Raw genomic sequence first — 27,682 nt, 5'->3', positions numbered from 1 at the left:
TGTCTCAGTCGATGACATCATTGTCTGAGAACACATTACATCACCCCTTTCCAGGCTCTCTCTCTTAAAGACAGCACCACCTTATGTTTACTGAGCTGCACACACGTATGCACACACACACACACATACAGACCCGTTTATCTGTTTACAAATGTGATATCAATATCAAGCATGCATATTAATAATGGTCTTGATATTAGATTTTATGCGTTGGCTTGTGAATTCATATTGTGTGCATGTGATTGCATTAAGAGCAGCATCCATAGATATGGCCAATTCCGTAAATGTATTAAAAAGCTACAAGTTGGAAATTAGATGCAAGAACATCCATTTCAAACATATTCCTGCCATGATTAAAGATTATTATTATCATGCTTTCTTTACCACACGTCAGACATTAAATGCATTGCTGACTACCTTTGAATTAAGAGCTTGTGTCTTTTTTGACATTTATATCTTAAACGTGCATATGTTTACAGTGAAATGGGGTAAAGGTGAGCATCACAATATGTGAACAACTGTGTGATTTATGGAAATTACCTCCATAAAATTACAGTGGTGCATATTAAGTTTGATAATTGATATATTTTTTCACATTTGTTATTCCTCATGGTTTTCAACGTGGGCCTACAGAGCATCCCCCTCACACAGATCCAGCTTTCTTTTGCAAGAGTACACAGCAGATATAGATTTACTAAATATCTTGTGGGCATTATTTACCATATATACTGTATTTAAACTAAATAATAGGCTATTAGTGGAGTTGGGATGTGACTGCAGCTAAAAAAAAAAAAAGCCAGTATGGTCTATTTGCAAGTAAAACGCCAGTTAGTTTGCACTTGTCTCCGATATACATACACGCTGTATAATTGATCAGGTGTTTGATTGGCCTGGGTGTGCGCGCGTGAGAGAGAGAGAGAGAGAGAGAGAGAGAGAGAGAGAGAGAGAGAGAGAGAGAGAGCGCGCGCGCGCGTAAATCACAGAGATGCGGAGAATGCTGAGAGAATGTTTCTTTAAGACCCATTACCTTCCAATCCGACAGAGGGGGAGTCAGTGGTAAGGTGGCGTATCGTGTCTCTCCGCGTCCCCCCCTCCTCGCCGTTTACATGTGGAAAAGAGAGACAGAAAGGGGAAGAAAAAAAAAACACATACAGTAGGCTGTACTCTGGTTCGGATGAGGGGCGCAGACACCGAAGCACGAACCGTGGAGATGGACGTAAGGAATATTTGACATCAAACATGGACACTACAGGCTCCCCGCGATGACTGTGGTAAGGATGCAACTTCACACCGCCCCATCGCAACCCAGTTTCCGTTGAGGAGGAAAATAATATTCACTGGAGGACGCAGATGGGGGGGGATATGCATGCACAAATGTATGGGGAGGGGGGTGGGGATGGGGATGTTGGGGGGGGCGGTGTACCATTTGAATAGCTGCAAATAGGCGTATATTAAATAGACTGTGCAACGCTTGGTGCTTATGTCAGTGTCAGGCATTGACAGGTGTGTTGGCAGCACACAGCACGATTTATTTAGGGCGCGCTTGCTCGCTCCCGTTTGCATATACAGTTAGGTGAGGTGCCTACTTGAGGAAATAGGGGAAGAGAGAAAGAGAGAGAGAGAGAAAGAGAGAGAGTCCCCATAAGATCATAAGATGCCACTGTATATTGGCCTACTATGTGTTGCTCGTAATTAATCATGGCTGTAACTAAGCTTTTGCCGCTGGGAGCTTTGTAGTCAAACCTCCCAGTTCGCCTCACTGCTGGCTGTCACTGGGCCTTATGGAGTTGCTTATAATTCTGTAATGTCTGGAGAGGGCAGGCCCATTACTGAAAATGTGCGATGTGCATTTTTTTTTTTTTTTTTTTTTGGGCCATCCTCCTCCTGACGTGATGCTTTCCACAGTCTCAATCGACCAGGATGTCTAAAGAGGAGGCATATCTTCTTCCTGTTTGCTTTAAATTGTCATTTTAAGCCAATTTATAGATCACTCCTAATACACAACTCCAATGCGAGCTTTTTTACTAGAAGAATGTTGTGTGCGTGCCAGTGCGCGCTGGTGCGCCTACCATCGAATGGTCTTTCCTCCATACATCCAGAAATGGAGGTGGCCACAGACTGTAGTCGACCTGTCATCCGGAGAGAGCCTCGTCATTTTCCCATTAGCCCAGTGTGTCAGATATGGATGCCAGTGGAAATAAAAGCGTGTTAGTCCGGATCCCGGTGCTTTCATTCCCTCTACCCAGCTGCCGACAATCACTTATCGATTCCAATGATGCGTTTCTTGTCCAGGGGGTACCGTTTCATGGTATTAGGAGATGAGGTGGGGGGGGGGGGGGGGGGGGGGGGGGGGGGGGGATTATGCTATATGCTCTGCTTTCATTGAAATGCCAAGAATGCCTCCGACATGCGTGCATTCTTTCGCTGGGAAGGTGATTTCACAGTTAGCTGGGTGCAAAAACCGATCGCGGAGACCCTCTTTCTTTAGTTTTCATTGTCGGCGGCTGTGGGAGCCTGCAAAACCCCCTCTCCCCGCCCCAGTGTCTGGTAGAGGAGAGCTGTTTTTCCTGCTCTTTCACACACACAAAACACACACATACACACACACACACATGGCTATGCTATTTTCCTTTGCCCATTTTTCAGAGACAGGGAATATTTTAGTAACATGATACACAGCCTAATTGGAGGCCTTGTCCTAATTGGTCATCTAGCAACCAGATACTATAAAGCCAGTCTGTCCACTACAGGGTAGGCGGCTACAAGGCAGGATTGAGTGTGACTGTGGATGATGGTGATGATGATGGTGATGATGATGATGATGATGATGATGTGGGCAATCATTATATGAAAACACCCACATGTGCACACACAGACACTAACACACACTTGATCAATTTCACTCTGGTGACACTGTGACAGGAGCTCAGCCATTACACCGATGAATTTAATGCAGCTACTTGATAATGTAGCTCTGCGTTATAGAAAAATGTTATCACCAGCTCGTTGTTTCCAAGCTGCCTCTCTGCCAACCCCTACGCTCTAATTTCTACAGCAGTAAGCATTCAGAGAAAATGTCTCAATAACGCTCATAAAGCTGTATAATGTTACAGTATGGCATGATGACCCCGGCTAGTCTACAGTGTCTTTTTAACAATCTACACATTGAGTGTTCTCTCTCTCGCTCTCTCTTCCACACACACTCATAAACACACAGGTCCACAAGCCCGGTGACCTCACAGCTGATGCTCAAGTCAAAACTGCAGGCTGCACATTTGTGTTTTGCCTGTACTGAATCAGGACTCCAGCAATTAATCTTTTGTTTTTCTTTTGTTTGTCATATGATGAGTCAGTGCAGACTCATCATGTGACACACTAGGAATACAGTGAAGCATTACCGTGAGCTGTGTAGTGTTTGTTACTTATACATTAGTCTGCAGTAATTATATTACCCTGTTTTCTGTTGCCCCTGCTGCGCTAATGAAGAGCTGCTGGTAATGACGATGAATAATTCCAAGATTATCCCAGGCTGGCCACTGTATAGTCTGTAGCAGTGGTGTATCAAGGTGTTGTAAAAACTCAAAAGTGACAGGAAATGAAATACAGGAGCATAGTTGATCAGACGCTGTTGTAGCTTAGTAGTGTGCTATTTCTTTGGTCTGCAAGAACCCTCAGGAAACAGTTTGAGCAAACATCAGATGTACTTGCCTTAGTTTGATCAACAGAGTATTTGAGGCAATAAATGACAGATTCAGAGTCATTCCCTTAAAGTAGTGGTCCAATGGCCAAATATGTCCTTCCACTAACATATTTATTTCTCTGCAGAAAGGTACAGATTCTGAACTCTGTTGGTCTATTTTAAAGTAAATATTTGCTGAACGCTTTTGAAAGGAAACATGATATACAACAATCTGATTCTGGACAATCTAACCCCCTAAAAAGCTGACACAAATATGTTTGTCCTTCAGGCCATGATATAAAATATATAATAATACATTTTTGCCACATGGTTCCCTTGATTAAAACTAATCACCTCTTAAAGCAGTAACAGCAAAAATATAACAAACCATATAATAATAAATGATTACATGGTTTGATTCTGCAAACCCGCAAAACACAGTTTGCTCTGTGCTAAGCAGACCTTTAGTCATGTTAGTAAGGAGCCTTTCACAACTACAGATCTTCTGCCACTCTGAAGCTGTTTGTCACTAAATTTCATGCTGCCTCTGGGTTAAAAGTACACCTCTGACATTTTGACAATGCCAGGGCTTCACCTTTTCAGTCTACTCCTTTGGTAACTTGCATACAGTTAGTTGTAAGCGACTGTATGTATAGCTGTCAATGTGGCAGAGAAGTTTGACACCGTTCTTACAGTAAATCTCATTTCCTTTTTAACCATAAAAGGACAAATAACTGTATTTTAAGGAAATGCAGTCAATGCCCGTCGAGTCTTGCATCAGTGATTATCCATCAGTGGAGCTGGGAAGGAAGGAAGTTTTTTAGTGGGGCACACTGTGAGGATGCCAAGCACTCTAGCCAGCTCACCAGCATGAGGAGCTAATTCAGAGCTGTATCAGCACTCCAATTACCAGCTAGCAGTCCCCATCTTTGGTCCTGGACATCCATATAATAATAAAGTTGCTGGCAAGACCTGCTTTCACCAGTGCTGAGGCCAGTTTGTGCTAAATATGTTTGATTCACAAAATGGATGATTTTGGTTGGACAAAGAAATTCTTTATTGCGCTGCCCAGTCTCACTGACGTTAAGAAGCCAGCATGGGGCACTTAATCAGTCCAAACCACTTAAAAGTATAAAGGCCAGCGCAAGCCCTTGAGTACTGTAGACTTGACAGTGAAGAATATGGGAGGAAAGAGAGGGACACAAAGGGCTATAATAATGTTGATTGCCTGAATCCATACCATCTTGGCCCAAAGTTTGCACAGTGAGAGGGCCTTATTCAGTAAAAAAGAAAAAGGAAATATAAGAAGATAAGTGGAGTGAGATCGCATCTTCAGAGCACAATCCCTTACTAAGCTACTAAACTCAACATCTTTATCAGTGCTTTAAGTCACCCTGGTTGTCATCAAATATGTTTATTCACTTTTCTGGACAAAAGTTAGATCACAAGATGGATACCACTCTCATGTTTGTCCATTTATGTGAAGTTACACCCAGCAGCCAGTTAGCTTAGCTTAGCATGAAGACTGGAGACAGGGGGAAACAGCTAGCCTGGCTCTGTCCAAAGGTAACAAAATCTACCAGGTAACTAGCGGAAACTTCAGGAAGTGAATGGTACTCCAACACAACCCCCATAAAACCACAACCTGTCAGTTTTACACTTCAATAATTTTTTTAGTGAGCTGTGAGGTGCTGGTAGCAGATTTTGTTACCTTTGGACAGCACCAAGCTAGCTGTCTCCCCCTGTTTCCACTCTTTGTGCTGAGCTAAGCTAAATAGCTGCTGCATGTATCTTCATATTTAACTAACACATATGATAGTAGTAGTGATCTTCTTGTATAAGCGTATTTAACACAGAATTTCAAGCAACATTTTGTATAATCTGGACTTTCACTTAGCTGAACTGTAATAGTTTCATTCCTATCTCCTCAAGATGTTTCTCAAGTTGCGTTCAGTGTTTATGCCACTCAAATACATCTTTCACTTCATTCCTCTTTAACTTGAGATTCTAAAGATGCAGAGATTGCAGCGATCCATAATTGATAATGTAGTTTTATTGGAATTGTCAACACATTATTATGTCAACATGTCATTTATGTTATTAAAATGCTAATTGAAAACCATCAGCTGGCATTATTGTCACATTTCCAGAGTTACATTAATGTGTGATGTCTCAAACTACAGCTCATGCTTGCAATGTCCTTTCTCATTTGTTATATGCACTACGATGTTTCATTGTGGGGAATCTAATGCAGTGCCTCTTCTTCTTTTTCAGCTCTTACCCCCAGTGCTGTGAGAAGCGCTGCCTCGTGGACACAATTTAGGAGCATCAGCCCTCCTTTATCCCTTTCCTTTCCCCACAACCCCTTCCCTTCCTCACCCTCCGCCAATCCCACACAACGGCTTCCCCGTAGATACTTCTTTCTCTTACATAACATAGGAACACATAAGCATTCTGATCATTTACCATGCGGGTTGGGACTTTGTGAAGGAAGACGAGTGAGTAAAGACGTACCGAAGTGAGTGCTGGAGAAAAACATTAAAGGCAATAAACAGATATGTAGACATGACCAAAGGAATTATATTTTTCGAAAATTGAAGATGTTAAGATTTATATTTTGTACATCAAACTTTTAGTATTAGCTCGTAACACACACAAGGCACGAAGACAGACATTTTGCACGCACAATCCCCCGTTTAGTTTTACTTATTAACTTGACACACACGCCACGGTCTCATGATGATGTGCGAGGTGATGCCCACCATTTCTGAGGATGGGCGAAGTGGGACTGGTGGGGGCCCTTCCTCTCCTGCCGGGGCAGGAGTTGGAGGCCCCGGAGGTGCAATGGGAGGAGGAGGCTTCAGCGGAAGGGAGCCCAGAGGTGGAGGGGATGAAGGAGGCAGCACAGGGAACCTGGAGTCTCTAATGGTCAACATGTTGACGGAGAGGGAGAGGCTGCTGGAGAACCTGAGGGAGACACAGGAGAGCCTGGGCACGGCTCAGCTCCGCCTACGTGAGCTCAGCCACGAAAAGGAGTCCCTTCAGAGGCAGCTTTCTATTGCCTTGCCACAGGTACAGCTGTGTGTGTATCTGTGTTGGCTATTTGTGCATATGTATTTGTGTGTAACAGTGTGAAGGAATCAGTCTAGTTTTGCAGGTGAAAATATGTGTTTTGGCTGTGCAAGTATGTGAAGGAGCACTTCTCTTTGTGAGGTAACATTGTTTTTCCTCTGTGCTATCAGAGTATGTATGAGTGTGTGTCATTGTGAAGCGAGCTCATGAGACAGTAAGACTTTGCGGTGACATTTCAAGTAGAGACGCATACAAAGTGAATGTTAAATACTCTACAATACCTCCTCTGCATCTTCAGAGTTTTCCTCACTAATGTTGTTCTTAGTAATGGAGTGGGTTTACATTCGTATCCTCTGCTGTCTGTTTTGGTCTAAGTTGCATCCGCAATTTCCCCCTATTGTGTAATCAAGTTTTATTATGTTGACCATGTTATTACAGTAGATGATTAATGACGCTGGATGATATCATTTGTTAATGGCTTAAGCACAATTTAAATGAATACTGAATGAAACTTACTTTCTAGGAAGTCTCTTTAGTTTACTGGGAGAAATTGCCTATTAATAATGACTGGCGTTTGCAGATTTTATCCTACAGTTATAAAACAGACAGCTTTCGCTTTTTCCACTAGGACAAATCCCCAGCTCTGAATGTGTATATTGTTTACAGTATGTATAGTTTGCTGTAACACTCTGCAGTCTTTCCAGCAATATATGTGAGGTCCCTGCATTTTTTACAGCATCTAGTGAATAATATGTGTCCACACAGATTAACCAAATCAAATTCAGTCAGATAGTTTGTGCACATGTTGTGTTTTGTTATAAATATCTGACTTGATGGATCCTGTATCAATGCCATTTCAAGAGATATTGTCTTAATGTCACGTTTTTGGATGGAGCGTAGGAAATATCATTTTTTTCCAGTGTGTAGATTTTATTTTGATGTTCCAACTTGAGTGACCTGAGCAGCCTGACTTTCATTATTGCTGGACAACACATAACATCTCTACATGTAGTGACTTGGTAGTCACTATGCTTATGGTCATTCAAATGTACGGCAAGTGAATACAGTATCATTAACTGGAATCTGATATGGAGCTCCCTGGTAGCCGAATGGTTACAGTGCAAGTCACATATCTGCAGCATCCCTGGTTGGAGTCCGGCCAGGGACCTTTGTTGCATGTCATATCCATCTCTCTCCTCCTTTCTTTTCTGGCATCATCGCCAATGATTGTCTAATAAAGGCAAAAAAGTCCCAAAAATAATCTTTCTCCTAAATTATTTGGTGCAAATTATAAGATAATGACAAAACTACCAAACTACAGCTGAAAATGACCTTAACATTTAATTATCACCTCTAGAGTTGAAACGATTAGTTGATTAATGAGTTAGATGATTGTCAGAAAAAGAATCTGCAATTTTTTTGATAATTGATTGATTAAAGATTGTTGCATTTCATTGTTTCATGTGAAAGTGAAAGATCTTTGTGTTCTTGGACTATTTAGGCGATAAAAGAAGTGATTTGAAGACACTACCTTGGGCTTTAGGAAAATGCAATGTGGAGTTTTTAAGAATAATAATAATAATTAGTTACAGCTGTAAATACCTGTCCGATACAATTTCAACAAACAATTGAACATTATAAACTCCCCATAGTTAGTATTTGTTAAATGACTAGATAGCATTTGAATGTACTACAGGTGTTTATGACATTGTGTCCTGGATCTGTACAGCGTTATACATGAGACGCCAGGCAAAAAGATTTTAACATTTGTATTTACTACTTGTGTAACTCAGTTTTCATGTATATACAAATTCATTAAATGAATGGAGGCCTATCCCCTTTATAGATAGAGCAAGATGAAATAGAAAAGAAACGACAAGGGGACAAGGGAAGCCAACTGAGAAGCTGACCCCTATCCAAACAAGAAACAATCCCATAAGGCCAAGAGCCAATGGACCCACTGTGTCACCATCTGTATAGATCTCTCTCTGGCTCTTTCTCTCTCCTCTTTGCACACACACACCCATTTCATGTGTCTACTTTCCACTGTTTTCTAATCATAAAGCAGGTAATCCTGACGGTAAACATCTGCACCTCATTGTCGTCCTCATAAACAGCAATTGCCCCTAAGCTGAAGCCTCGAATGTGTTTTATGGAGACATAAAGAAATCATTGACCGTGGATTCTACGAGTTCTGTTTGTTGTGTTTCTTTCTTCTTTTTTTTTAAGTAAATAATATAAGACACGCTCTCCTGTTTGCATTCGGTTTTAGCACTGTGCGGGAGTTGCAAATGTACTCCCACTGGTGTTTTAAATGACATATCGATGCTGTGTTTTTGGGGGTCTCTCTTGTGCATTCCGGTGCAGAGCCATTGTGTAACAGTGTGATGTAATCCATCCATGAATGCGAGTTCACAAAGGAGGGTGAGCAAGAGCGAGTGATGGTGGAAACTGTGTCAGTGATTTACATGATTATTATGTAGGTTTACATCATGTACGTCGTCTGGTCTCAGGTGTTTCACAAAGAGGGTTTCTGTAGGGCTTTAGTTGAGTATATTATAGTGTTATGTGTGTATTTATGTGTATGCACTGTATGTGCGTGTATGCTGAAACAGCCAATTCTATTTAATTTTCATCACATATGGCTATGTCTGGTCAGAGTTATTTGTTTTTCCTTTAAAACTCTCATTGTAGCTCAAACGGCTGTGCAGACACCACTTAAACTATCTAAACCATACATTTAAATAGTTCGTTTTGTTTACCCCTGAACGCAGCTTGTGTGTTCCACAGGAGTTTGCTGTGTTGACTAAAGAGCTGAACGTTTGCCGGGAGCAGCTTCTGGAGAGGGAGGAGGAGATTGCTGAGCTCAAGGCGGAGAGAAACAACACACGTGTAAGATGTTTAGCAGCCATTTTGCTTATTAGCACTGTAACAGCCTCTGTGTTATCTTCCTCACCCATTGTGGTTGTGTGGGTGTGACACTGTTTCGTTTTTCTCCTTCTCTTCCTTTTTCTCCTCCACATTTTCTTTTCCTCTCTGACGGCTTTTTTTAAATATTTTTTTTGTCCATATCTGCTTTCCTTATCTCTCCCACTCACTCCTTGTCCTTCTCTGCTACCCGGCGCTCTTCTCACCACCCAATTTCATCTCATTGTCACTCTTAAAACCCTTCACTCCTCTGCATCTTTTCTGAGCCTTCTCTGTCTCTTTCTCTCTTCCGTCCTCTACCGTGCTCTCTCCACATATCGCATGGTTTCCATCTCTTATTTTCTTTCCCTCCTCATCCTCTGTATCCCCGTCCTTCAAACTCCACTTTCTTACCTAATCGCCTGTCACCACCACATCGCCTCCCCATACAACCCACTCGCTCCCATAGTTGTTGCTGGAACACCTGGAGTGTCTGGTGTCTCGCCATGAGCGCAGTCTGAGGATGACAGTGGTAAAAAGACAAGCCCAGTCCCCGGCGGGGGTCTCCAGTGAGGTGGAAGTCCTCAAGGCCCTCAAGTCTCTGTTTGAGCACCACAAGGCCCTGGATGAGAAGGTGGGTCCAACTGCTTTGCTTTGTAGATCAGGACCTGTATTTATAATATCAAACTGCTAAAAGTGAAAATTTGAACTTAAAGTCTCCCTCCACCAGTTAAAAATCTCTCCTTGTTGGATGTTTGAGCTTCGCTGTGCAGAATGATGTATGTGCAGAGTTTGAAAGCTGTTTTAACATTCATCTGCTGTATGTGTTTAAGGTGTGTACTTATGAGCATGATTGATGACAATTTTGGAGCTAATTGTGGTCCAGTACACAAAACTTACACAAATTTGATGTGAAAACTTTAAGCCTCCAGTGAAATTACACTGACAATTGACTTTACATTAAAGAAGTAGATATCTTGTATCCAGCAGTTAAGCCTTTGAAATTTAAGATATTTGTAGATTCTGGATTTTTAATGACGAAGAAAGAGTAGATGTCATTTTCAGAATTTCTTTATGGAAGTAATTGAACTTTTTTGGGGGAAACAACCATATCAGACACAGTACCAGTAAAAGCAGAGTACTTTTATATGCCTTCATAACATGTCTAGAAGGGATCTTGAAGTGAAAGATAAAAGTGAAAATCACTTTTACTCCTCACAAAAACTCACAAACTTAAAGCGGCTACAATTCAATATTTTTCTATTAACAATGGATCACATGACTATTTGTATGTGAAGGAGGTCACTCATAGTGAGGAACCCTCAGAGAATTATCAACAGACTGCACTGTTCCCGTCAACCCTACAAAGCTTTATAGCGTGTTTTGGTTTCGCGGCCCACAATTCAACTGTTTTATTTCACTCTAACTGCTCTCAATTGTGTTGTTTTTGGTGATAGCAGGTAGCTGTTTTGAGCAAAAAAGCTCTAAAAAACAGACTGTACGCTATCTGCCCAGCAGCAACTAGCTGATGAATATAGAGGAGCATGTAGCAGCTAAAGAGTTAAATATTTTCCATGGGAGTTAGTGGAGATCACAACAGAGCTGAAAGAGGAGTGAATATTGGATTCAGACACATGACTCCAAATGAATGTGTAAACATGCAACTGTTTGCTTACAAGTGTCTTAAAAGGTGGTAATATCTTAGTATTGTGTTTACAGCATGTTTCTGCTCCCCATGCATGGCCAAAAATTCAGTTTTTGCACATTTAAGAGTAAAAGCTATGTACAAAACCACTTAAAGTCACATATGTAAAAATATTTCAAAATGAGCAGTGGATTAGATGAAAGGTAAATTCATCTGATTTGCTCTTCCTGCTCTGAACATACATGATTGATCATGAGATTACTTGACAGCTACTCTTGAAGGTTTGTCCGACTGTTCTCTGCAAAAAATCACCTGATAAATGTGTCATATTTTTCACTTTTACTGAAGAACGTTTTTACTCATAAGACTGAACTTTAGATAATTCTTTGAAGTTTGATAAATACAAGTCCAGGTCAGCCATGTTGATTGTCTCACTGGGATGATCACACACAAATGCTGGTGTGGGATCAAATGATTGGCAGTGCAGTACACAAAAATACCTTATTCACCTTTTGTGGAGAAATTCTGTTTTGATGTGAGTGTTTTTGACCTCTTACTGTATGAACTGTTTAATTGGCTCCATAGCCTCACTCTGTAAAAAGCTTATCGGAAGGGTCAAGAAGATGTAGATACTTTAGAGTAAAAGGGCAAATCCATTTCAGCAGCACAAAAGCAGCTCAAATCTTAAATAGCAAAAGCCACTATGGTCGGTCCACTCATATGACTTCTTATTGCCCTATCTTGCAGGTTCGAGAGCGGCTCCGTGTGGCCCTTGAGAGGGTGTCCATGTTAGAGGATCAACTTGCAGCGTCTTCTCAAGAGGTAAAGTCCAATTTGAATGAATTTCTGTATCTCAAGATACTTAAGCGGGCTCAGTGTGAAGAAAGAACACTCATTTGTATTGTATGTTTGCCCATTTTGTCTCCATCTCTCCAGGTAATCTCTTTAAAAGACCAAATTAAAAGACGTCAACAAGGGGTGGACGGCGGGAAAGATGTAAGGGAGGGTTTTATGCATGTTGGTTCCAGTTGTTTTTGTGTATGTGTTAGCGTCCAGAGAGTAGTAGAAAAGTAGATGTATGGGTATCATGGTGTGTCAGTGTTATTTTAATGTTAAACTTAACCATTTCTACATCTCATTTATTTTCAACCGCAACCTTAACTGATTCTAACTGGTTATTTTTCTTTATCATTCTCTTTTTTTCAACTTTTTTTTTTTTCCAATATTGTCATCACTTCAGCGACTACCCAATGGCCCCTCCTCTGGCCTGGAGGATAGTGAGCTTGAAAGACAGAGAGAAGGAGAGATCGAGCGGCAGAGAGCTGAACTCTCCCAGCTGAGGGAGAGGCTGGCCCTCATGTGCCGACAGGTGAGCATGTGTGTGTGTTTGTTCCTATACATTATGTGTGTCATAGTGAGGACCAATATAAGGAAGAGTGAGGATAGTTTTTGCAAAGTGAGGACATCTGGGGATATTTTATATATATATTAGTGTGAGCATATGATGTCAGGCTTACAGCAGAAATCTAAGCTTAAATGTTTCAGTTAATGTATTGTTATTATATCCCTCTGTGAAATGTAGTGAAACGCTAAAGACATTTATTTTTAGAGGCCTTCTCTCTTTTCTGAGAAATTGTTGATCATATATGCTGGGTCACACCTGTTCAGTTGACAGAGCCAGTACTGTTTAACTTCATCACTTCAGTAAATGCTGTGTTTGAAATCATGTTACCATCATGACACATTCACTTCATACCAACGATATTAAAGTAAAACAACTTCACAAACTGACATTATGCTACATAGGTTATATCCTCCATAGTCAGAAAATTTGGAAAGTTACAATTAGCAGTTAGTCAGAGATACTAACATCAAGAAACTATTTTAGCAAATGTGAAACAAACGAGTAACGAATACATAAATAAATATCAAAATTTAACACATAAGAAGGAGGTTGGGTTGGTGCAGGGAGCAGTAAGCAGCAGCAATTTGCTTCAGCATGACGGTATCACTGAGAAGTGTCAGGTTATAATAGTCACACTGTACACCTTTGAATGTGTGAATGTGATGGGACATTACCGGTCAGCTGGTAGCCAAAAGTGCTCCAGAACTAATGCAATACTCCATTTTTATGGTCTGTAGTAGGATTAGGCTAATGTTAAGATATAATGAGTTGAGAATAGTGCTGATTGTTAAAGAGGACAAAACATGCACTGTGGTCTATATTTTTATTCTGGGGCTCTACTGGAATATCTTTGCATGATTTATAGTTCAAAAAACTCCAGATGAGCCCAATCTGTTCTGATTGATTAATCAAATTTGGGTATTGCTTCTTTTTGCCTTTCTTTACTTGAAATATAAACATATCCAAAATCTGTATTTGGACAATGTAAAGAGCCCCGTGGAACAACCTTAGCAACAAAGGCTATGGAAGAGATGTCAGTCTGTGGGCATGCACGAACGATCTGACGTCAGTTCGATGGGGAAGGTAACTTTGCAAACGGAGTGTTCAGAGCAAGCTGAAGCCTGGCCTTTTCACTTGAAGGTGGAATTTTTACATACGTATACATTACATCGCCTCAAGTTTTGGAGCTTTCACTATGTTTAACATGAACATCCAACATTGTAACAGCATATAAATAACAGAAAATAACAAAAAACATGATATGTCCTCTTTAATGTTTGGGTTGGTTAGCACTGGGGACTGGATGTAGTCAGTTAGGGTCCTCACAAGTATAGAAATACAAGGGTATGTGTGTGTAATGTATATGTCCATTTGTGTTTTTGTTGTGTTTTCCAATTTAGTTCATATAGTAAACATTGGCTGTGATAATGAATTCCTTTGGTCATGCCAAGTTATGCCACAAGCATTTCTAACATAATTTCCCAAGGAGAGGGGGAACCATGTACACTAATGTACCTCTACTGGTCTCCCTCTTCCCTCTTGTGGCCACGTAGACTATTGCAGCTGCATTGGAAAGCCATATAATTATGCTGTATAGTGCACAATAAAACACCATTTGAATAATCGTAGACATACTGTATGTAGCATCATTCCTCCTCTTGGTTTACAAAGCAGTTAATGGTCTGGCTTTACAGTACATACATACATCAAACATGCTGTCAATATAGCATCCCAGCAGATCTCTCAGGTCACAAGGTGGAAGTCTCCTCAATGTGCCTGGAGCATTTTCAAAGTCTGGTGAGATAACATTCAGCATATATGCACCTAAAGAATGGAACGGTTTGCCGGCAGATCTCAGACTTGCTCCAACACCTTGTTTTTTTTAAAAGCAAACTAAAGACCTTCGTTTTCATTCAAGCATTTTTCTTAAATGAACACACCGTATTTGTAGAGTATGTATATTTGTATGTGTGGATGTATGTGTGTATATATGTGCATGTATGTGTGGATGTTTTTCTTTATAAGCACATTTTTTTCTGTTTTATTTTGTTTTTATTTAAAGCACTTTGAACTGCTTTTGTATGAGATGGTGCTATACAAATAAAATTAGAATTAAATTTAATTGTGCGACAAGGTGTTGTATAATAATGTAGGGTAAAAGTCATTAAATAGAAATGACTGAATGGCCGGTCGGAGGGTAGAGAGATTGAAGAGAAAAAAGAAAATTGCAGGGAGACACATTCTTTCTCCAGTTCAATGTGTTAGATGTGTCAGACTCACACGTCAGCATGTTACACTTACAGTATGTCAGTGGTGCTTTTTAAGAGTCTTACATTGACCAGACAGACATTTGTAATCAATCACAGTTGTATCTATTTACACTCTGTGCTGTGGCAGTTAACACTGACTCACATAGGTTCAATCTGTGTCATCTTGTGTCCCTTCGTGGTGTCACGTCAGGTTGGGGAAATAGAGGAACAGCTTGCAGCCGCCAGGAGGGAGGTGACGAAGTCAGAGGAAGCCAATCAGAAGCTCCAAAGGGAAGTGAAAGAGGTCTGTCGGGCCAATCTGTCTCTTCCTGGCCAAAACCCTGAGCTCCCTCAACTCCCGGAGCTCCGAGTGTATATTTGAACATAATGGGCATATGTTGTAGAAGTACTAAAGAAACTGAAAATGGAAAGAATAATTATAAGGTTGATTTTTGCCTATTGTTTTAGCTGCAGAATACATTTTAAGCATCACAATTACTCCTTACGCAGACCATACTTGCATTAAACATTTTTAATCATCTCTTACTGTTATTGCATAACTATGTTGAAAGAACTGTTATTTCATGTATAATATGTAGGTTTCAATATATATCTCTGTCTCCTCCAGGCCCTTTGTCAAAGGGAGGACATGGAGGAAAGGATTACAACACTAGAACGCAGGTAACCTATGCTGTGTTTATCTATTAGTGTTGGTGACAACTCACACCTTTTTTTTTCTCCCAGAAACATACATTAGCTGTAAGGCACATAACAGAAGGACCATATGTTTTACCTGTTGGCTGGCAATGTGTTGCAAAGGTGTCCTGACACCTATTTATACAGTCTTAGGTTGTTTTACATGACATTTGCATTACATTCTTATTAAGAATGCAGCTGTGTGCAAAAAGCAAGAAACTGAGCTCCTAGCTAAATTTACAATCTAGACAATCATCTTTGGTGTTTAAGGCTAGTTTGTATATTTAAAACAGCTAAAAAGACTTGAGAACAAAAAATAGTAGTTTGAGTCTGTCACATTTTTCTCTTCTATTAAATATGGGCCTAAAGATACATGTGTCCTTAAAAAACACCCATTTGCTTAAAATTCTCGTCTCTCCCGACCAATCTGGGATTGCTTTTTTTTTTTTAAACTTAGTCGCCTGTACCTGACAACCATAATTAATCTCAGATAATTACATTTATCATGGTATTTTGGCTGAGGACTAATTCCATTTGACGGTGGCTTGGTGTTGCTTGCAGGTACCTCAGCGCCCAGAGGGAGGCGACTTCTCTCCATGATATCAAAGACAAGCTGGAAAATGAGCTGGCCAGCAAGGAGTCCCTGCACAGACAGGTAAGAAATGTCTCAAATAAACAAAACTGTCAGTTATACAGTATAGTGGTACTTACAAATCTAAAAATGGAACTGGTATGTTGACTGCTGCTATCTTTAGCAATTATATTAGGAACTGACTCCACATGAGTGCAGATCTCCAATCATAGTCCTTCTTCTGTGTGTCCAGAGCGAAGAGAAGAACAGACAGCTACAGGAACGTCTGGATGAAGCCAAGCAGAAGCTCCAGCAGACCCTACAGAGGGCAGAGACACTGCCTGAGATTGAGGCCCAGCTTGCCCAAAGAGTTGCTGCTCTCAACAAGGTACATTCAGTCTGAGGCAGTCACATACTGCACCTGGCCTGACCAGACAACTTGCACTCACACTGAAATCACTGAAATCATCCCTCTATGGTTGATATTTTCAGTCATTGCCTGCAGCAGAAAATGGCTTTTAAGAGCATTTAGAAATGTTTTATGTTCTCTCTCATTTAGGCAGAGGAGCGCCACGGAAACTTTGAGGAACGACTACGGCAAATGGAAGCTCAACTCGAGGAGAAGAACCAAGAGCTACAAAGGGTAACCCCATTTATGTTTCTCTGCTTGGCTACATTTTAAGCTAACTTAAAACTTGTTGTCCAACTTTTTTTCCTACCTTGAGCACCTTTCGTACGGCCTTGCTTCATTTCAGGCGAGGCAGAGGGAGAAGATGAATGACGAACACAACAAACGGCTCTCAGATACAGTGGACAAGCTTCTTTCTGAGTCCAATGAGAGACTGCAGCTCCACCTCAAGGAGAGGATGGCGGCGCTAGAGGAGAAGGTATTGATATGACTAATCAGTGTGGCAGTATATTGTGCAATGTAGTAGAAAATAAGAATGTGCAAAATAAGTATATTCATTCTTCCGCTCTGCTAGAATGCTCTTTCAGAGGAACTGTCCAATATGAAGAAAATCCAAGATGATCTTCTAGCTAATAAGGTATTCAACTTTATCATTTTATTCTCATGCTTAAAGTTTGTAACTTGTTAATCCTGTGCCTGACTAAACTTTCACCAACACTATTCTGTGCTCTATTGCAGAATAATACATTACATAATTTATCTTTGCTGACAATCTGGAAATCTGACTTCCAGTTTCTGAATATTTCACATTTGTAACATTTTTTGCAAAGGGTGTTGACCTTTAATTCCTAAATATTTAAATTTTCCCAGTTCTCAAGAAATCACCTCCTCCCCACAAAGAGACATGATGTTTATTTTTAGAGGTCATTTTCCTTTGGGGAAAACAAGCAGATTATAGCCTTTTCTCCTCTGTACTCTAGGAGCAGCTCCTTGCTGAGCTGGAGCGAATCCAACTGGAGCTGGATCAGCTGAGAGGCCGGCCTGGCTCTTCTTATTCCAGGTTAGCCATAATGAACCTTTAAGGGAATTTACACAGAGTCTCCCAAGGGACACAATATGTACACTGCCTCCTCTGAGCACTTCCTCTCTAGCCAATTTTTGTTTACTCCCCTGTTCAGTTGTAATGTGCTTCCACCAAAAACACAATTTAAAAAGTAATTATTAGAATATATACATAGTTATATACATAACTAATTTATATGGATGCAACTCTTTAAACACTGTTTGTTTTTCTCGGTCACACAGTTTGTGTGAGCTCATGTTGTAATTTTACCACCCAGGAAATGGGGACATTGTCATTTTCAAGTATGGTGGCATAACAAATGAATTCTGGATCTCACCATAGGGCGGGCAGCGTGAGCTCACTTCCATCCACCCTTTTTCGAAGATCTCTCCCAGGGAGCGCCTCGGAGCTACGGTACCCCCAGGGTGGTGGCTCGCTCCCGGCCGGCTACAGCAGCTCCTCTGGTGGGGTGGTGGTCAGGCGGGCACACCGCGGCCGGTGGGGGCCTGCTAGAGACGATAGTAACAAGGTGTTCATCTCACGCTGAGATAATGTTGATTATATAATTTATTACTAGGACGATAAAAGCACATACTTTTGATATAGTTTCAGGATTTCTTATGCACTTCCTTTCTTCATTCCTTCCATTTTCTCTTTCCAGTATGGAGAGTGGGACAGTAGCACTATGCTGGGTCCTGGGTTTGAGGGCGGTGTGGAGGGAGGCTGCTCTGACGACGAGGAGGACAGGGAGACTCTGTTTGGATCGGAGCTGCTCTCTCCCAGCGGACAGACAGATGTACAGACTTTGGCCATCATGCTACAGGAGCAACTGGAGGCCATTAACAAGGAGATTAAGTAGGTTTTATGTCTGTTACAGTCTTGCTTTTTAACCAATATTTTAACATGTATGCAAAATGACATGAACGAAGTGTTGTTCTCAAAGTCTCCTCTCTTCTCTTCTCTTCTCTTCTCTTCTCTTCTCTTCTCTTCTCTTCTCTTCTCTTCTCTTCTCTTCTCTCCTCTTCTCTCAGGCTGATTCAGGAGGAGAAGGAGAGCACAGAGCTGAGGGCGGAGGAGATTGAGAGTCGGGTCAGCAGCGTGGCCCTCGATGCACCACCTCTTCCACCCTCCTCACTGGGAGGACGGGACAGCGTCGGGAGGGGCTACATGACTCCCTCCATTACCTCCTCCACATTGGCGTCTCCCTCACCACCAAGTTCTGGACATTCCACCCCCCGCCTTCCACATTCCCCTGCCAGGGAAACTGACAGACAGGTACTGTGCAGAAATATCAGATGTTTTTGAGAGGACCAACCTGAAAAGGCAAACTGACCAGCATTATGTAAATCTACTCAATTCGTTCCACCCTGCAGAATAGCAAAGATGGTGAAGAGTGCCGAGCCCTTGCCCTGATTGACTCCACACCTCCCCCTGTTCCCCGAGCCCTCCGATTGGACCGAATGACACACACTCACCCGGGGGCAGGCCTTGATGACCACCGTGAATTTCGCAGGTACTTTCAAAAATGCTTATTCATAAATATTTTTGTTTAGCTCCCAAACTAGCCCTCAAGTGCCCTCAGTGTCTGTGTTGACGGATCATGTTGTTTTTCTCTCTATGTGTGTAGTCTCTCTGCTGATGGGGCCACCACTGCTAGCCAGGATTCCTTGCACAAAGCCAGCAAAAAGAAAAGCATTAAGTCGTCCATTGGTCGTCTCTTTGGCAAAAAGGAAAAGGGAAGGATCGGTGCACCTGGGCGTGAATCTGTCTCACTGGGTTCGATTTTAAACTGTTTTACAAAACCATTTTTGTTGTGGTGCTGTTATCCAACTGAACACTTTATCATTTCAGAGAATTATCAACAATGAGGTGGATTTATGAGGTAATCTTTACTTTTAATCTCTCACTTTTCCAGCTTCCACACCTTCAGATGACCTGGGTTCAGCAGACCCGTTAGGCCTGGCTAAACTCGGCACTGGAACAGTTGAAAAAGACCGCCGCAGCAAAAAGAAGTGAGATCTGTCATCTTTTCACACATTTCTCATTTTATATAGAATTATGTTCATGTTTTGAATCCTCCTCTAGCCCACAGTGTGTTTATACATGGCATAGTCAGATGCCTTTTGTAGAGCTGGCACTAAGCAGGGCTCTGTTTCCCCTGGTGCCATTCAAGTGTTAAATATATAGACTGATGTTACTGGAAGGTACATGAATAAAAACTGGCACCAAATATCATGGCATTTAACATCTCATGTTCCATGTGAATTTCTATTTATAAATTGGAGACAGTGGTAAGGTGAGATCTGAAGAAATTAATCTCTGTCAAACTTTTGTTTTCCACTCTCCTTGCCAGGCATGACCTGTTAGAGGAAGCCTGTCGTCAGGGTCTGCCTTTCGCCTCATGGGATGGCCCAACTGTTGTTACATGGCTTGAGGTATGGCCACTGTTTTGTTAAATGGGAGGATAAATTCAGTCCGGTTTATTTTGATTAAATGCATCATCATTAAAAAGTTTGTCTGGATGCTCTGAGATAATGTGTCACTTTTACTGTTCTAGGCTATAGTTATCCTTTCACATCATAAGGCTAAATCTTAGCACTTGGAGTTAATTTTAGTAATAGGCTCAGGTTAGGCAAGTGACACTTAAATATAGTTTTTTTATCATCTGATAGTTTGTCAAGTATCATCATTGCACCGCCTAAGTAATGTTGCCATTCAATGTGCGCCACATCTTCTCTCTGTTTACCCAGCTGTGGGTCGGGATGCCGGCATGGTATGTTGCAGCGTGTCGCGCCAACGTGAAGAGCGGCGCCATTATGGCTAACCTGTCGGACACAGAGATCCAGAGAGAGATTGGCATAAGCAACCCTCTACACAGGCTCAAACTCCGCCTGGCCATCCAGGAAATGGTCTCCCTCACTAGTCCGTCTGCACCCGCAAGCACGCGCTCTGTAAGACTCAGCATGATATTATCCTAAACATGAGCAAGGTTATGAGATATGAAATGTATACACTTAGAATATGTCAATGAAGGAGGCTGATGTTATGTTTCCGTCTGTCATTACAGTCGACCAGTAATATTTGGATGACACATGCTGAGATGGAGTCTCTCACTGCTGCTACTAAGCCAGTAAGACAGAATATTATGTTTCATATCAAATCTGAAGAGAATTTATTGTCTTAGTATGCTGATTAACTATTTTCATATGGATGTCTCACTCATTTACATAAAAAACATCATATTACCAAACAGTTCTGATACAAAATGTGTTGCTTTTCTGTGTGTTTAGTCATCTTATAGTAAATGTAATGTAGTATTATAGCAATATGAGTAAAGACCTCACATTGATAAGCTTTTTTCTTCTTCTTTGTCTCTGATTAGGGGAAGTATGGCTACACCTTTCCCTTACTATTCCCTCAAAATCTGTTTTGATGTAGTGTTTTTCCAACTAATTCTCACTCACTAACAAAACTTTTCCTCCTTCTGCCTTCCCTCTCCTCTCCCCCTCTCCATTCTGTCCTGACGCCTATTTACCATAACACACACAAACACACACACTCCCCCCGATGATTTTTCCCTCTCTTTCCAACTATCTGTCCCTTTTCTCTTTCATTTCTTCTGTGCCTGAACTACAAGGAGCAGAAGGAGTTCAGCTGGGACCAGGTGAGTTTCTGTCAGAATATGTGATCATCACTTAGTGATGTATAATGTGATATTCATCACACAAAGACCTAACAAGTCTGGTGTAAGGTCATTTATTACTCACACTATTAGAAAGGAATATTTCAGCTACCTAAGCCAGTTTTTAATTACAAACATAACTTATTGAGTACTAAACACTATTTTTGCCTATGACATCCCTAAATATGATCTATTTTTTAGTCACACTGACACAAACTGGCAACTTGCATGGACATGTGAACTCAATTATTTCTCCTGTAAACGACTGAGGTAAAACTGTGGTAAATCTGACTCTCATCAGATGGCTATAATGAGAAAGAGAAAGGTTCTGGGACCAGAACAGAGAAAAAACTGAGCGAAAATCACCAAAATTTGAGTTATACAGCTTTTTCCTCAGCAGTGACATTGTGTTCTCAAAACATCTAATGGCTAATGGAAAATAAACTTTAGAACCTTCAAATTTATTGGTGCCACTTTCTAATAAGGCACCCTTTATATAGAGATTATAAGCTCTAGTTAGTGGCTTTATTAGTGGTTAATAAATCATTTACTAATACTTTATAGCAACTTCCAGGTCGCAAAGTTGTAGAAAATCTTCCAGCAGCTGCATGACTCTATCTTTTTAGCTAGCTCTTTAATTCATCAGGAAGTCACCTCAAATTGACTGTTTGTAAGTGGTTAATGAGATAATGTCAATATCAAAGTTGTTAACAAATGTAGTTCTGGTCCACATGTCCTACAGCCCTTTTCCAGCAGTTAAGTGTCCTTTTAATGCAGGATCTTCAAGAGGGACGAAAGGACCAGTGTGTAGGATTTAGTGGCATCTAGCAGTGAGGTTGCAGATTGCAACTGAATACCCCTCCCCTCACCCTCCCCTTCCAAGCGTGTAGGAGAATCTACAGTGGCTGCAAAACTTGTGAAAAACATGAAAGGCCCTCTCTAGAGCCAGTGTTTGGTTTGTCCATTCTGGGCCACTGTAGAAACATGGCAGTACAACATGGCGGCCTCTGTGAGGGAGGACTCACTCCCTACGTAAATATAAAGGACTCATTCTAAGGTAACAAAAACACAATTCTTATTTTCAGGTGATTATACACTAATGAAAACACACTTATGAATATTATATTCCATTTCTGCCAAGTCCATTCCCCTAGATGCCACTAAATTGTACACACTGCACCTTTAAAGAACTAACTAAAAAGAGAAAACAAGTGTCAAGTGCTGGAGGAGGATTTTCCATAACCTGGCAACCCAAAAGCTGATCTTATAAATAGCTTATAACTAATTTGTAATGTTAGTAATTAGTAATAAATTATTTATTAACCATTAATAAAGCCATTACTTAGTTTATAAAACTAAGTAATGGCTTTATTAATAGTAAGTAAAGTAGAGGCTGCCTTTTTAGAAAGTGGTACCAATCTATCATAACTCACAATTCCAGTGTATCTAATATATACCATGAACATCCCTTAAAAGGTATCATCATAGTCATATCTTTCGATTCCTATTGTCTCCCACAATATGCATCAAAATAATAAAACTCTGCTATTGGCAAAGGCTCAAAAAATGAGTTAATGAGTGACAGAATAACTTCAGTCTAAAAATCTCTTGACTATTCTTACTGTTTAATTATAGTAAACAGACGTAGGAATCATGCGTTATGCTTTGTTTCAAATTCAGGTTGTTCTTGATTTTTATATCATAAGGAAACTGGCAAAAAAAAAATCAATCATGCACTGTGCCTGTGTTCTTCGCTCTATTCACCTCCACCCCCCCTCCAATTCCATCTTACAGATCCTGGCCTATGGAGACATGAACCATGAGTGGGTGGGAAATGAGTGGCTGCCCAGCCTGGGTCTGCCCCAGTACCGCTCCTACTTCATGGAGTCACTGGTGGATGCCCGCATGCTCGATCACCTCACCAAAAAAGAACTGAGGGGCCAGCTGAAGATGGTTGACAGTTTCCACAGGTCTGAAAAAATCTGTTTGATTCTCCATCTCTACTTCTTCTGTGCATCCTCTGCATAGCTTTACATTTCCCAGGTCAGCTTTCATGAAACTTCAGAGCAATGTGTCATTCTTACCTACAGGGTGAGTCTTCACTATGGTATCATGTGCTTGAAGCGCTTGAACTACGACAGGAAGGAGCTGGAGAGGAGGAGGGATGAGAGTCAACATCAGAACCAAGGTGAGGCCAACTTCCTGCCGCACATTTACACACATATTTCTGGGTTTATATTGCACACAGTCAGCATAATGAGTGGACAATTACTTCATGCAAATTGTTGTGATAAGTGCCTCTCTGTGTCCCTCTCTACAGATGTGATGGTGTGGTCCAATGAGCGAGTGATGTGTTGGGTGCAATCTATTGGTCTCAAAGAGTTTGCGGACAACCTATTAGAAAGTGGGGTCCACGGGGCCCTTCTAGCGCTAGATGACACCTTTGACTACACTGACTTGGCCCTTCTTCTCCAGATACCCAATCAGAACACACAGGTATGCCACAGCGTCACAAGAGTTCAACACTCCACCTTTACTGCCAACTTGTAGTCATTGAAATTAGAAAATAAACATCTCTGTCAGAAATTCTCATTGCCACACCTTCTGTTTGCCTCATATCAAGAAAATCCTTATCTCAAACTCTTAAATTATCTTAATTATGATCTTAAAATTCAGTTTGTCTATCTTTTGCAGGCAAGGCAGCTCCTAGAGAAGGAGTACAATGCTCTCATCTCCATGGGAACAGAGAGGAGGCCAGATGAGGTACGACAAAGCAGACTGTCAGTAGAAAAAATCAATTAAGATAATCAACTCCTGCCAGGAGACGGGAATGTGTGTTGATTGTAACCAGCCCAACTAAGACTGTTTTACTTGACAATGGGGCCTTTGATCCAGACTTTTCAGTTTTGCCCTTTGTTAAATTTGTGTCATGACAGGATAATTTCCTTTCAGTGGTAAAATAGCAGACTGAAATATCACTCTTCCTTATATAGAGAGCCTTTATGGCATCAGAGCATGTACCACTGCTGGCAAATTGTTAGCATGCCAAAGTGGTTCAGCTGTGTTTACATCACTGCTAATTGCTTAGTTACAGCGTGTAGAACTAAAAACTGTGCAACTGTGGTACATTGTCACAACAAATCCTGCTTTGTCAAATACTACATTGTTGAACCCCGCTAATGCATAATGAATAAGACACTGAAATAGATAGCCTCCACTGTGACTGTGGTTATTTTTAATCACCGGTATTATTTCATTGTCTCTGCAGGACGGCACAAAAACATTTACACGGTCACCATCATGGAGGAAGATGTTCAGAGAGAAGGATCTCCGCGGTGTGACCTCCGACTCCTCAGAAACATTACCTGCCAACTTCCGTGCCTCCGCCATCTCTACCCCTTCTGTCACCCTGAGAAAAGTCCAGAGTGAAGGTTAGGAGTGGGAATGAATGAGCTTGGCAACAGCATTGAGCTGTGGTTTTTTCCTGTTTTTACAAATTGTTAAGCTGGTCCTACAGTATACCAAAAAAAAACGAACACTACAGTTAGTCAAATGTACAGAATGCAGAAACAACAGAAGATGGTACAGCATGCAAATGCGTGTTGCTGCAGTTTGATGTTCATTTATTTATATTCAAATGAAAATAGTGGTGTTAACAGAATGACAAAGTTGGTCATTATGGCAATTTAAGCAGCTGTTAGACTGGATATAGGGCTCTCTAAATCTTCTAACAAAGACAGAAGCATTTGATGATGTGTTGATGATGAGTTTAGAGAAGCTGATGTCAAGACGAAGGATGGAGATCTACTGAAAATAAAACAAAACTAAAAGGAAAATTTTAACACAGCTAATTGCAATGCTTTAGACCAGACAATAAGAGATAGACAATTTTTTTTTCCACTTTCAGGCTGCCGTATTAGTTTCAGTTAATACTAGTGATAAGAAATGAACTTTCAGACATTTTAGATGTGATTGTGATTTATAATTCATCAGCATAAACATTTTGTGGTTGTGTTATCATCTGGTAAGAGTTGAGAGCAGGGACAATTTTTTTTTAGACTTTTTGACTACGTTCACATTACAGGCCTTAATGATTCTGATTTTTATTGAGATCTGGTGTTTTTGTGTTAATGGTTCACATTCCTGATTGTAAGTGACATGTATCTGTGTGTAAAGGTGTGAACACCGTTGAGGTCCTAAACTGATTTAAGTGAAATGTGTGCAGCATGTCAGAATATCAGAATGTCAGAATAACAACAATAACATAATTTGTGCAACAGTCGGATCATAAACATGGATGACATGTCTAGGCTAGCATTCAGTTACAACAAGTTCCTTCCAGTTTGGCTTGAATAGAAGCTTCTCCATAAATATCCAACAAATGTCCATTGACCCCCGTCGCCGTTGCTGCTGTCCTCCATTTTTAATTTTCTGAATGACGACAACAGGCGATATGTGCAGAGAAGTGAGAAGTTAAAAAAACCACATGATGTCCGATCTGATGGTTCTGACAGCAGTCGCACAGCTAGAAATCAGATATAATTCAGATCTAGAATCACATATGCAAGTGGCTCAGATCTCACATGAAAAAATCAGATCTGAGTCACTTTCAGGCAAACATAAAATCAGATTTGGGCCACTTCAGCATATAATGTGAACGTAAACAACTGCTTTGTATTCACAAATTATGTTGTGGGAAAATTTAACCCAGAACCAGAACAACAGGCAACCATGAATGTTATTAAAATTATAGTGTGGATTTGGAGTTATGTAATATCTTTCAGCAGCTATGTTACCTTCTTCTTTAGGGGACATCTTGACCCTCCCGGAGGCTGGTCAATTAAATATGAGGAAATATGGGAAATACAGTGAACTCTCACCCACACAGCTTTTTATTTAATATCACATTTCCCATGTCGTCTGGCATTCATACAACAGACTGATGAAACATTGAAACAAACAAATGAAACATTTGTTAAGAGTGACAGTGTTTAGGTAACACAGTCTTATATTAACACAGTTTTGTTTTCCCAGCAAATTCAATGAGTCAGTCAGATGTAAAAGCCAATTTAAATCACATGAAACAGTCAATGACGGACTGAGATGACACCAAGGGTAGAAAACATGATTTTAAAGGAATACTTTGACATCTCGTTGTCTTACTGAGAGTTAGATCAGGAGATTCAATACCACCGTCATGTCTTTATGGTGAATATGAAGCTTATCACAAACAATGGAAACAGGGGGAAACAGTTGATTAACTCACTAGTTCACTAATTCATCAAATCAGTGAGCTTTAGAGGTGCTGGTAGGTGGATTTTGTCAACTTTTGATAGAGCTAGCTAGCAGGCTAGCTGTTTCCTCCTGTTTGCAGTCTTTGTGCTAAGCTAACCAGCTGCTGGCTGTAACCTTGTATTTACTGTACAGATGTGAGATTGGTATCAATCTGCATTTATATGGCGCTTTTCTCCGAAGCACTTTACACCAAGCAAAGTGTAAGTTCAACAGCTATGGATCCCCAACCCTGGTTAGTGGATGACCTGCTCTACTTCCTGACACACAACAGTCTCAAACAGCAGTGTTGCTTGTTTTCCAACAAATATTGCTGTTTATTCATACAAACTTACTCAAATTAATTTTCTCAGCATGTATATCTATATGCTTATAGAAGCAAATACCTGCACTATTCCTCACAATAGTTAACTGTAGAAGCATTAAGGATTAATAACAAAATATCTTAAATTAAATCAAACCTCCAGTGGATTCAATTGTAAAAGTGGTTTTGAGAATCCATTGCTTTGTTTTGTCTGATTTACCAAAAATGGACTAAACACAGTTTTGCTTGTTTCAGTTTGAACTACTGCAGTAATTAAGGTCTGTTCCTCTGATAATAATCGTATGTACTAATAACCTTCTTCTCTCTGTCAGTAAACTCTGGTCCAAGAGGAGAGTCGGGGTCAGTGAGAACGTATTCCTGCTAAAAGATAAGCACACCAGGTGAGAAAAGCACCCTCACTTACGACTGTATGCTGGATTTTCTTGTGCCGACTGTAACTAAAAATAGCCTGTGTTAACATCAAAACATCTCATCTCAGCAGGCGCTATTAGGATGCTTTAAGTGTGTTTTATTTCATTTTGTAGAACCCCACCTCCATCCTAACCCAAGGGAAAAAAAACACATTTTTGGAGAAAAAAACAAGAGGCTCAAAATCAAAATGGACACTAGAAGATGACCAACATCATTCGAGCTAGACGTCTCGAAGAATCAAAGACACTGCGTGAATGATTTCTGAAAAGATGATAA

At 40.7% G+C, this 27,682-nt stretch overlaps 1 protein-coding gene across 6 annotated transcripts; it reads left to right on the top strand.

Annotated features, from left to right (window-relative positions):
- Positions 1-979: 979 nt before the first annotated feature.
- On the top strand, positions 980-27,566 carry LOC121887219 (liprin-alpha-3-like). Of its 6 annotated transcripts, XM_042397875.1 has the most exons (32): positions 982-1,271; positions 5,954-6,751; positions 9,542-9,643; positions 10,128-10,292; positions 12,051-12,125; positions 12,240-12,299; positions 12,544-12,672; positions 15,169-15,261; positions 15,586-15,638; positions 16,215-16,308; positions 16,478-16,612; positions 16,784-16,867; positions 16,980-17,111; positions 17,208-17,270; positions 17,614-17,693; positions 18,039-18,225; positions 18,358-18,551; positions 18,728-18,971; positions 19,070-19,209; positions 19,324-19,472; positions 19,612-19,708; positions 20,050-20,131; positions 20,447-20,647; positions 20,764-20,826; positions 21,334-21,360; positions 23,173-23,348; positions 23,469-23,566; positions 23,699-23,874; positions 24,073-24,141; positions 24,647-24,809; positions 27,307-27,375; positions 27,520-27,566. In XM_042397875.1, exons 2-31 carry the CDS (start codon positions 6,416-6,418, stop codon positions 27,357-27,359), a joined length of 3,720 nt encoding a protein of 1,239 aa, XP_042253809.1. In that variant the 5' UTR covers positions 982-1,271; positions 5,954-6,415; the 3' UTR covers positions 27,360-27,375; positions 27,520-27,566. The 6 variants fall into 6 exon arrangements, with proteins under 6 accessions (XP_042253803.1, XP_042253808.1, XP_042253807.1 ...); XM_042397869.1 differs by lacking the exons at positions 23,469-23,566; positions 23,699-23,874; positions 24,073-24,141; ... (1 more) ...; positions 27,307-27,375; positions 27,520-27,566 and adding an exon at positions 21,079-21,083 and having other exon boundaries at positions 980-1,271; positions 23,173-23,293; XM_042397871.1 differs by lacking the exons at positions 982-1,271; positions 23,469-23,566; positions 23,699-23,874; ... (2 more) ...; positions 27,307-27,375; positions 27,520-27,566 and adding exons at positions 5,205-5,245; positions 21,079-21,083 and having other exon boundaries at positions 23,173-23,293.
- Positions 27,567-27,682: the final 116 nt, after the last annotated feature.

Source organism: Thunnus maccoyii, chromosome 20 (genome assembly GCF_910596095.1).
Source record: "Thunnus maccoyii chromosome 20, fThuMac1.1, whole genome shotgun sequence".
Lineage (NCBI taxonomy): Eukaryota > Metazoa > Chordata > Actinopteri > Scombriformes > Scombridae > Thunnus > Thunnus maccoyii.
This window is presented reverse-complemented; position numbering and strand designations above follow the sequence as displayed.

Coding starts and splice junctions, on each gene's coding strand:
- LOC121887219 (XM_042397875.1), top strand. CDS start 6,416: ATGATGATGTGCGAGGTGATGCCCACCATTTCTGAGGATGGGCGAAGT. Junction 18,972..19,069: donor CCAGGGAAACTGACAGACAG/GTACTGTGCAGA, acceptor TCCACCCTGCAG/AATAGCAAAGATGGTGAAGA. Junction 19,210..19,323: donor GACCACCGTGAATTTCGCAG/GTACTTTCAAAA, acceptor CTATGTGTGTAG/TCTCTCTGCTGATGGGGCCA.